The following is a 12,105-nucleotide window of genomic DNA, read 5'->3' on the forward strand; positions in this document are numbered from 1 at the left end:
GCTCCAGAGCTGGAAAATATCGCGGCAGCTGAAAAGAGAAAGAGAGTGAGAGAAGGGGGTGTTGAACCAACTCTGCCCGTAACCAACCAAGCTCCCTGCAAGTAAATGCGCTCTGGGCTCTCATAAACGTGATTCACTTCGTAAACACTGGAGCCAAAAAAAAGCCACCATATGCGTAATCACGCACGGGATTAGAGTGGGGCATCTTAATATTAAAACCAGTTTGTTTCAATCAGCGTTTCATTACGTACATTGCGCGCCTTTCTGCATTTATTTAAACAATTTATGAACAGGTGGCATTGTTCTGACAATGTGACTCTCACGAGTCACAGCATTATCAAGCTAGAATAACCTGCTTTCACAATTATGATTTTTAATTTGTTTGCCAAATTCATTTTGGACACTTGTGTAGGCTAAATGTGTATTAGAAAAAGATGCAATCAATTTGTCATCAGACAATGATGATAACTAATTTTATCCTAAGACCTGAGGAAACATTGCATCTCCTATAGTTGAAGCAATAACTAATATTTATCCAGCAGTATATAAAAAGGTTTTCTGCTTTCTTTTTGAGCCCAGTCCTTAAGTTACATAGTAGTTACTCAAAATCTCGATAAAAATCTCCCATTAATGAAGTTGTAGCTGTGCATAGACGTGTAAAGGTGGTGTTGGTGCCTCTATTTCAACAATTAGAACCGTTAAATAAGTAAATAAAATTAAAGAAAAAAAAGCTAATTAACTTTTATTTCATGGACCATGGGCGAGGTAGTTGAAGTGGTGGAGCGGGTCATCCAGTCACCGGAGGGTTGGCAGTTAGAATCCCACTCCCTCAGTCTGTTGTTGTGTCTTTGGGCAAGACATCTGTAGTATCACTTTTCACTTTTCAGTGGTGGTCTTGGCCGTTGGGACGGTTGCCATGTTAATGTCAGCCTACTCCAGGATATCTGGTTTATCATTATTATTATTATTATTATTTTTATGTTGTTGTTGTTGATGATGATGCTTTTCTTGTTGTGCTCGCTGAAATCACCACCCAACAGTTCTGACGTCATCACAACCAGGAAGTGTTTGGCACAAGTTTTCAACCACAAGCATCAAGTTGGTGATTGAGTAAAAAAAAAAAAAAAAAAAAAAAAAATTAAGAATGAAAATCAGTAAAGAAAATCGATTAATTGATTACATTTATAGGGAATATTTATCTTTAAATTTTGTTCAGTTTAATCCATTATATTATTATAAATATATCATGCAAACAAATGAAATCCTCTCGCTTGCATTTATTGTTCTTGCTACCTGTTTCTGGGGTCAAGATTTGAGCTTAATCTTTTGCTTAATAGAAATGTGAAATGTGGACTATTCCACTTTCATGCAGTCACATGAACTGGAATGATGTGACCATATTCCTTTACTAGTTTGAAACAGTCTCCTTAATGTTCTGAAGCTTTCTGTGCCAGCACTAGAAAAGGAGGACTATTAGATTGCCGTCTGCAATCCTACGTGCCTTCCTCGGGTTGAAAAGAGGGTCAAAGAAAGAAAAGCGGGGCAGAGACGGAGAGTCATGCATGGATAGATGGGTAGGAGGGAGCAGCAAGCTGTGACTCTTGGACATGTTCTGGTGGGTGCGCTGAACCCCACAGGCTGCAGCCACACTCAGCCCTTTGTTGTTGTTTTTTTCTGCAAAGGGAGTCAGGGTACTTTCCTGAGCTGGGGAGGAGGATTAGCGTTGCATGGCCTCCATCCCTAGCTGCACACATGACCAGTACTGTAGGAAAGCCCCGCAAGATGGCCCAAAAAATGGTACGTAAGGAATGATGGAAGCAAGGAAAGACATGCAACATCAGCTTTTTCCAAAACAGTGGAAAGCTGCAACTACTGCAAACTTTCTAAAGTATCACTGTGGTAAATTTAGAACAGACCAGCTATTTCTGGGATGTTACAGTGTTGTATGTATTTCCCAGGTATTTCTATATTTCATTTCTGTCCTTATTGACATTATATTACATTTAGTCACAAAAACGTCTCTCATGACTTTTAATATTTTACCACATTTATAAATGCTCTCAGGCCATCTTATCCGTGTATCAGTGAGGACATGCCAGTTTTAAAAGTAATCAATCCCATGTGATTCTCAACCCAAACATGTAGGACATGATGGCTGCCCTTTGGCCACTTCCTGTTACCAGTAAATATCACTGCAGGCTTGTTTTTATAAGAATCAGAAGCCTTTTCCAGAAAACCAACCCACCACAAATACTTATTTAGCAAAACCTTACTGTTCATTGGTTTTCAATGAGCTTAGTCTTCATTGCACTTGCGTCAACATAAGCTGGGCTCCAACTGGAAGTTACTCCAACTGCAGAAAAACTACTTTATATTTGTTGCAGAAGTGCAGGTCATGCATGAGTCAGTTATTCTCCATTTAATCTTTATGCTAAGCTAACTTGTGAGACAAGTTTTGTCATCTGATGCAGTTTCCTCATCAAAAGTGAATATGTCCAACATAGTCCAACCATGGACTGTTGAGGGACTGTTCTCCCAATGTGATGAGAGATCTTTTTTAGTGTGCCACAATTCAAGTTGTAATTTGGGTGGTCTCCTAATGGCAAGGTTTGTGGTTAGAGCCTCAGATGCTCCACATTCTGAAGTTTCATTGGGCAAAACACACTGCCCTTTTCTTGTGTCCTTGTAATATTAACACACTCCTTTCTCGCGCTATTTAAAGGGTTTGGATTATGTCTTTAAAAGTAATTGATATTTTGTTGAATTGTCTTTGAGTGGCAATTTGGATAGGAGCTGCATCTTTACATGATAAATGATTATCCTAACCACTTACTCCAGTTAAAGGTATGCTGGAGCCTATCCCAGCAGTCTTTGGGCAAAAGGCACGGTACACCTGGACAGCTCACCAGTCCATCCCAGGGCCAACACATAGAGACATACAACCTCTCACGCTCACACTCACCCCTATGAGCAATTTAGAGTAACCAATTAACCTAACATGCATGTCTTTGGATGGTGGGAGGTACCAGAGAGAACCCACGCATACACTGGGAGAACATGAAAACTACACACAGAACGGCCATTGTCCAAACCTCCACCCACCTGAAGATTGAACCAGCGGCCTTCTTTCTGCGAGGCCACAGTGCTAACCACTATTCCACCCCATGCTAAATAAAATGTGTGAATGTGTGACTGAGATCATTTTGTGGTGCAGGAAATCTTGCACAGATGGGATACCTTTTGTTTTACTGGATATCCAGTAAATACCTGACCCTTACTTAAATAAGCGCTGCAGCCATGCTCTGAGCTGCAAGTGGGGAATAAAAAGATTAAACTGAAATGACTTGCTTTGATTATGCTTTTTAATTTTCTTTCTCTATAAACTTTGACCGTGATACCAGAATTCGTAGCTTTTTACATGAACAATTCAAAATATCCAATGTAGCTTTAAATATAAATTATGTCAGGTTTTACATGAATAATTTTCAACAGCATGTTAATCAGTTTGTGATATGACTATTATGATGAGAAACACCGGTTTATTTAAGTATTCATATACTTGAATTTTGTACTCATGAAGTGCAACGTTTTTGTGATATTACTGATCCAAATACAACATAACTTCCAAATTATGTGGAGCCTTAGAGATGTATGAGCCGAACAGTATGCCAGTAAAAACAGTAAATAAAGGAGTCGTCAATAACTATTGGAACCAACAGGTCGTTGTCACTAAAGAGAGACTCAATGCAGAGGACACAGAAGAGTGCATCTACTTTAAAATTTGTTTTGCCTGTCTTTCTTATGTAGTAGCTCTGACATGACCTCCAGAATACATCATTTGGCGCCCAAGTGCTTTCCATCAGAACAAAGGCTATAGTTTTGGCTGTAACATTTGCGTAATACATGAGAATAATACATCACAAATACTTTACCAAAAAGAGAACAGAAGTAAGTTTCCCTTAACTTTCATCACATCGTTGGTTTATCATTCCTTGCAATATTGGCAACTTCAAGGACAGACCACAAGCACACGGGCTGGTTGTTAGACCCTGTGTTATCAGCTGAGTCTGACGTGTTGTGGATTTTTGTGGTGTGCTTTCCTGTTCCACTAAACTGCCTCAATTCAGTCACGCCGCGAGTAAGCTTCACAGTTGCAGAGGCCTGGAACATTGATGACCACTACTGGCTCCATTTCCAGAGATATCCCGCTCACCTTGCTGCTCATCACATGTTCAGACTTATACGTGGCGACGGATGTTGTTAGGTTTTGCTGAATGACAGTATGAGGACAGAAAAGCAAAGTCACATGAGAAACTCTGTACTGGCAAATAAATAGTGTCATTGCCTTCTCAAATGATCATGTCTCATTATGTGAAGAAGCAAACAGTGCCCTCCATGCAGAACAACAGCCCAGCTGTTGCTGTTGCTGTTAATATCAAGCTTAGGTTGCCATCTTGTGGCAAGCTGATGAGCATTGCAGGTTTTCTTAGTATAAAAGATCCCTTGGTTGTTTGTCATCATAATAGAGCACCAAAGTGGTTTCAAAGAGATGGGATTTATTTTATTTAAGTAAAGAATTGTGTTGTAATTAAAACTTTGCCTCGGATTCACCACTCAGTTCAAAATGTCACAAATCGGCAGAATAATTCATCTCTGCTTGGCTGAAGCACCAGATCAGCATTAAGCTATTAGTATTTATGTTTTCTGTATGTCTGTGAGCACACCACCTAGAATCTGAACTTCAAATAAACCACCAATAACATCAAGCATGCAAAAGACTAAAAGGAAAAACTTTACATTTCTGTATTATATCAGATATTTGAGAAGTCCCATGGATATTAGACATAGGGAACATTTCCTTTAAGTTCAGCATTAAGTTTCCTTTCAGCTGTGTGCAAATATCAAAATTAGTATGTTTATTGACTTTCCCAAAAAAGTACACACACTTATATATGACCACAGCAATAATGCAGTCCTGGAAATCAACCCCACATTGCCTGCATTTTGTTCTACTTTCCCTTTTTTGTTCCCATCTAAGTGAGCCTTTGATCACTGTGTGATCCCAGTGGGTGATGCAGGTTTAATTCCCCTCTCAAAAACCTCAACAATGGATAAGAACATTTTGACTTAATGATTTTGTTAATTAATTTTTGTGCGAAGTCCTGCTGATTGCAAAAAAATTCCTTGCTCTGTTGTGAGGTCTGTCCCAGATAAGATGGGGAAACTTCAAGTGGGCAGTGCCACTAAAACACGCAGTTCGAACTTTTTCAAAACAGAAACAGCTTTGTGATAATGGCCGAGAGCAATAATGAAGATAAAAAGCCAATCGGCATCACAAGTTCTCAAAGAAACCATTGTCTCTTTTTCAGACCAGCCGTCATGCGACTGGAAGTTGAGATGACGCAGGTGAACAATTTTAACACTAATTTCTTATGAAAAAGAATATTGGTGAACAATGAAGGTGTTTTGTTTTTAATAACTGGATACAAAAGAGTAAAATAAAAGTTTTCTGAAAGCTCTGTAAACAGTGTTTTACAGAAAGAGCCCACCTGCAGGATTATCTGTTCAAATAACTTTTTTTCCCTTTTTTTTTTTAAAAGCACATTATTGTATGTTTGTTTCTTACTTCATAGTTTATCTAGTAGTTTGGAGCCTGTTATGAAAATCTGACCCTATATTCATACTGGTTTTAAAGATAAAATGGACTCCCTGTTGTAGTGTAGGACAAACAAGGACCCAAGTGCAGATTGGATGTGGATACTAGGACAGGTTTATTGTTCTCCTGGGCAGAATGGTAAGTGGCCAGGCGGGCAGGCAGGCAGGCAGGTTGGCGGGCAGGCGGGCGGGCAGGCGGGCGGGCAGGCTGGCGGGCAGGCTGGCGGGCAGGCTGGCGGGCAGGCTGGCGGGCAGGCAGGCGGGCAGGCAGGCGGGCAGGCAGGCGGGCAGGCAGGCAGGCGGGCAGGTTGGCGGGCAGGCGGGCGGGCAGGCGGGCGGGCAGGCGGGCAGGCGGGCGGGCAGGTTGGCGGGCAGGCAGGCGGGCGGGCAGGCAGGCAGGTTGGCGGGCAGGCAGGCAGGTTGGCGGGCGGGCAGGCAGGTTGGCGGGCAGGCAGGCGGGTTGGCGGGCAGGCAGGCAGGTTGGCGGGCAGGCAGGCAAGAATCATGCACTGGTGACAGAACAGACAGTTGTGAAACAAGCAGTTTAAATTCTTAAGCTGAAATGCTCGAGAGCTGTTACCACAGATGACACAACAATCAGGCGATGACTGGTGAACTGAGCTGGCCTTTTATCTTGCTGCTGCTGCTGATTACCCGATGAGAACCTGGTGTGGACTTGATTGCCAGGGAAACAGGCACACCCACTGCAGCACAGGTCAGAGCAGGAACCACAACACTCCCGTGTCATATCAAAATGGGCTTTATTGTAAAAAATAAAAAATAAATAAAATAAAATAAACAGCCCCATCACTTAGATTCCAAAACTCGAGCCAAAGCAAAGGTGGCACTGCCATTAGGTTTATGGCAGTCAAGAATATAAATTTATTATTCATCCATTCATCTGTGTATCTTTTCTCAGTTGTTCTTGTTCTTCATATGGTAGTCGAAAAACTTTTTCTTCACCCTCCAGAAGAAAAGTTTTCCTCTCTTTGTCAACAACCGACGTGGAAATAAGTACAATACTGTTTGATATAAAAACTTACTACAGCTGAGTTTCAATTACATTAACACCATTTTAATCTAAATGCACATTTAGATCTAAAAGAAAATCAGTTCCTTTTGCCAAATACAGATAATTGTTGTTCTGTAATTGAATTTCTTTCTGTATTGTTGTGCTGGTGGCCAATCTAAAAACAATTCCTTTAAAGTACATATACAGTCACAGAAACAGAAGTTTCTGGGCAAAACTGTTGACTGACAAACCTCCAAATGTTTGTATCTGCAGGCCATGGAGAAAAGACAAGCCAGGATGTTCTAACTAAGATGAAATGCATCTTTATCATTTTGACTAGTCACTAATATTCAGACATTAAGTGTAGATTAGTTTAGATTAAGTCAGATTTCTTTTGTGATCTCACCACCCATGGGAGGGACCATAGGAGTTGTGTGCTATGTGAGCTGGGTGATGGCAGAGGGCTGGGACCCTCGGGGTCTAATCGTTAGCTGCAGAAACTAGCACTAGGGACATGATACGTCACCTCTCTGGTGAGAAAGGAGCCTGAGGTTCTGAAAGGGAGTTGAAATTACAGCTAGATAGTTGGACTCATCTTTACTCTTGGCTTTAGCTGTGGAACCAGCGTCCCTGAGAAGGGCTGGACCCTCTTCCATTCTGGAGTTGTTTCTGATGAAAAGTGCCGAGTGGGTATGGGCATACTTACTGTTGCCCAATTTTGACCCTGTACATTGGGGTTTACCCTGGTGGACAAGAGACGAGCTTCTCTCCACCTTCAGGATGGGAGAAAGGCCCTGACTGTTGTTTGTGTGTATGCACCAAACAGCTGTACCCACCACTGGTCTGGTGGCCCTTCTGCCCATTCCTGGCAATCTGTCATGACTTCCCCTGCACATCTGTGTGGCATTGCCATTAACTAGCACATGGATCCTTGAGGGCCAGTGTCCTGCAGGTTTTCCGGGTGTCCCGGCTGGAACACACCTGACTCAGACTCAGACAAGTTCTGCACATGTCTGCTAAATGCACACTGGTTTGTATCCAGTGTGCTGCAGCAGGGACATTTAGAAAGCCTGCAGGTCACTGGCCCTCAAGTACCAGGACTGAGGATCCCTGAACTAACATGTCCACCTAAACACTCCCAAGACACAAGTACCTTCCACAGAAGGGAGGGGGAAAAATAACCTTGGGAAACTGGGAGTGTCAACTGGGGTTCTGTTGTAGAGCTCCTGTTCGGATTTCTGCCCTCTGGGGAACCACAGTGGCAGATTTAAGAGATTTGGGGCCCCAGGCAAAGGTAGGCATGGGTAAATATTGCACTTTCTACTCCACTACTGTATAGTATTCGCGTTGCTAACAAACAGCCAGTGTAAAAGTCTCTTTGCTGACTGAGAGGACCGTGTATAGTGACAGGGAAGGGTTGCTTCACTCGATGGTACGAACTGATCATTTACTGTGACGAGTCATTCTTTAAGTTACAGATCAACTCACTGACCTCATCACACACACAGATCACATTAGGTATTAGTGTTTGGCCCTATATATCTGAAGGGGGTGGCCCCTAGACACACATAATATAATAATCATTCAGCTGACAGTTTAGCGACTGCATTTTAATCAAAAACATAATTTTTGTTAGTAATAAGTAACTAATTAATAAATAACCATAAGTGTATGACAAGTTTTATGGGGCCCTAAAGAAGTGGGGGCCCTAGTCAACAGCCTAGTTTTGCCTAATGGTAAGTCCGCCCCTGAACATAGGTTAGGTGTGGAACTCTGATGGTGGCAGGTTCTCTCTTGAGGTAGGAGTGCTGGGTTTGGGTGGGGGTTAAGTGCAGCACCATGGGTGGCATGGCATTGGTGGGATCTCTCACTGGAGATTTGCAGCCGAGTATGAAATGGTTGGGATGAAAATAAGCACCTCCAAATCCAAGACCATGGTCCTCAGCCAGAAATGGGTAGTGTCTTCTCCAGATCGGGAAAGAGGGCGTGGGATGGCTGGACCAGGAGACCAACAAATAGATAAGTGCGACAGCTTTTTGCATCTTTTGTTACTTGTCCCATTGGTGACAAGTTCACTGGAGGCAATAATGATTTTGCAAAGTAATGTTGTTGTTTCCTTTCTAGAGGTAACAGGCTAGCTAGCTAGCCATGCTACTGACCCTGTGTTCTGCTTGAATTCTAAGCTTGTTGTCATCATGCATTTCCTTCTGAGAACTAAACAAAGTAAGCATGTCAACAACATTGCTAAGCTTGTTTTGTGCTCTGTATGAACTTGATTTGTGTGTGTATTTTGGTAGCACATTTAAAAATTTAATAACCACTCTTGAGAGAGAGAAATATATTTGGGGCATCTCATCGCTCATCTGCATCCTTCATGGACTGCAGGAGCCCCTGCTGCTGCCCCAGTACCAGCTGTAGCTTCTACACCAGTACAAGCTTTATCTTCGGGAACTGGAATTAGCATCGTTGATACTGTCTGCAGCTTTTACAACACCAGCTGATCCAATCCCCATTTTATTTGATTTATTTTTTGCATAATGTACACAGTTTAGAATTTGCTTCTGACTTCAACAAAGGACTTACTTCAACTAAGTACTCAGCATGAGTTTTCACTCTACTGCAGGGGTACACAGAAAGAATAATGACAAGTTAATCATGAATTATTATAACAGTTGATCGACGTCATTCTTTAAGCAAATAATTACAAAGAGTTACATATTTAGTTATATTCTGTAGCTGGTTAATTTAAACCACTCAAAACTACTCAAAATAATACTTAAATAATAATGATGATCGTTTATAATTAAAGCACTTATAAGAAAAGGATAAGATACTCATCATTAAGGGATCATTGATTAAAAATGACACATTTGATTACTAAATACCAATTAGTCCTTAGTTTGGAGTCCTTTTTTTTAGATAACTGACTTTTAATGATTGAGTAATGATAAGGCAATTTATCAGATTTCATGGGAATGCAAAACTGAGGTAATCATTAATAAATCATTGTGTCCAGATTAGGTTTCTTTTCATTTTATGACCAGTATGTAATAATTTAGTAGTAATTAATTAAGTAATTCAGTTTCTTGAGACTGTGAAGCTCAGATAGCCTTTATTTTAGTTCCTTATTTTTTCCTGGTTATTTTGTAACTCAGCAAATTTTGTAGCCCCTATTGTAGTGTTATCTTTCACCGAAATGACCTTTCATTCTCCAGTTCTCAACACCCATAATTCTTAATAATGATATCCTCTTAGTAAATAAGGGAATATTTTAAGTTGTCTTTGCTGTTTCAGATTGAGGTTCAACTCTGGCCAAATTACTGAGATGTACAGAAAACATGTCACCATCATGCATGCAGGAAAAAATGCTAAATATATGGAGTTTGTGCTGACCGTCCTCATGTGTAAAACGTGTGTTGCATAATGTTCACATCCTTGATGTTTAAGCGTAGCCTCCTTTTGGTTCTTTGTTGGGCGAATTTATCTTGAATTAACCACTGAACGACAACTCTCAGCCCATGATGTAGATTTAACTTTCTGTTTATGCACAAGCTGATGTGGTAAAAGCCTTATCATTTAAAAAAAAAAAAAAAAGCCTTTACTCACGTGACACAAAACAATATTAGATTATAGGATCAAAACATTCAATTGTCTTGAAAAATGTCACCAAAGGGTCACTTTGCGTAGCTTAGTTTCAATTAAAAGCTGACGGTTTGTCGCCACCAAGTGAAATTTCTCTGCCACAAATGCAGAGACCTGTGATACTCGCGTGCAGGTGTGCGCGCGGGCAGTTAACACCCGCATGTTTACTGTAAAACCCCACAAATCTGAAGATTTCCAAATCGAGGTTCATACACTGTCATCATCAGGCGTAACCAAATTTCCAGAATACCAAAATGTACCGCGTGGTGCGTGTGTGGGGGCAACCCCAACTCATCCTCCATCTGATGGCAGCATCAGGCAGTCCCGTGAAACATTTGCGTGGGAGTTCCCTCCACCGCCATGTCGGGATAGTGCTCTCTCTCGCGCTCTCTCTCTCTCTCTCTCTCTCTCTCTCTTTCTCCCTCTCTCTTTCCGCGCATCCTCCCCCACATTAACAGCTTAGCACAGCAGAAGCGGCTCCTACAGCATCCAGCAGCCAGCATCCATCCCAGCCTGGGGAGCAGCAGTCCTACCCGGCGCAGCACCGACGCACGGAGGGAGAGCATCGTCAGAGTGATGCCACAGCATCAGTCGCATTTCAGCGAGAAACACTGAGAGCAACATCCAAAAGGAGGGAAAAAATCACTTCAGCCTCGAAGACAGCAACTGCTCATGAAGATGTCTAACGCTGACATCGTCTTAAACCCCACCGATCGGGTGGTAAAATGTGAGTTAGCCTACATTTTTCTGCTTGGATGTGGCTGTATTACATAACATCTCAAGTGTTGCAGTTTGACAGAACGTGGCCTTTTTTATTTTTTTTTTTTTTTTTGTTTGGTCGTGCATTGATGGTGCATATGTGGCTGTTAAGTTGCATTGGCGGTGATGATAGTGGGTACCTGAAGCTTTGATGTTGATAAACAATCCGGTTTTCTCTGCTGCACGGCCCCCACGGAGATGAGACAAAAAGCTCAGAAGGAGCAGTAGCATACAGGGACATAGATGTACGGTAAATGATTTTACTGTGCCGAATTACATATGTTTTAATCTTGTTTGAGTCGATTTGACCGCATCATGAGAAGTGAGGGGAAGGAAAAGCTGAATTGCCGAGCTTTGTAGCAGAAGCTGGGGCAGTGATGCAGCAGGATTTCATTGGCTTTGATGGGGCCAGCAGAGGAGGAAGAAAGCATGAAATTGGCATTTAATATGGTGCACTTTACCTAGAATGAGTCAGGTTTTAATTTTATTAGAAAAGGGTGTATCAGGAATTTGATCAGTGTAGAATGATGAAGTCCTCCCAGTTGCCATAACTCACAACCTTGCTCGCCATGGATCAGCTCACAGACAGTACTGTGACTGTATATCTACAGTCAGTGTATTAACATAATGGCCGAGCAGCTCAGTCAGTACTGACAACTTTGTCCTTTAGGCTCCAGAATTGGAGAAATATTAAGTTACTTGGACTGTGTGATACATTTAGCCTAAATGATAATAACTGCAAGTGCAGTAAATATACAATTATAGATGTAAATGAGCTTAATTTAATATCAAAAGGACAGTTTGCGAAGCGAGAAAATGAGCTGTAATATGCAAAAAAATCACCCACATTCCTCTTGTACACCTTTATATTATGTTCTTACTTGTGTTGAAGCACCTATGGAGCATTTGATAACCTATATTTCATTGTAACATAAATACTATGCATCCTAAAAAATGTTCGTCCTGCTGATATTCATCACGTTGTCACTAGATTATCACAACACTAGCCTTCATAGATACGATGCCTATACAGCAGA

General features: G+C 41.5%; 1 protein-coding gene across 2 annotated transcripts in view; it reads left to right on the forward strand.

Annotated features, from left to right (window-relative positions):
- Positions 1-1,727: 1,727 nt before the first annotated feature.
- Positions 1,728-12,105, forward strand: part of ppp3ca (protein phosphatase 3, catalytic subunit, alpha isozyme) — a gene marked incomplete at both ends in the record, with an annotated part of 40,164 nt that continues 29,786 nt past the window's right edge. The window contains one exon of one of the 2 annotated variants that reach the window (XM_079248249.1): positions 1,728-1,797. In XM_079248249.1, coding sequence (XP_079104375.1) covers positions 1,728-1,797 — 70 coding nt within the window. Of the gene's footprint in view, positions 1,798-10,981; positions 11,037-12,105 lie in introns of those variants that run through there. The other variant, XM_079248250.1, reaches the window with a different exon arrangement.

Source organism: Telmatherina bonti, assembly GCF_933228915.1.
Source record: "Telmatherina bonti genome assembly, chromosome: 10".
NCBI classification, from domain to species: domain Eukaryota; kingdom Metazoa; phylum Chordata; class Actinopteri; order Atheriniformes; family Telmatherinidae; genus Telmatherina; species Telmatherina bonti.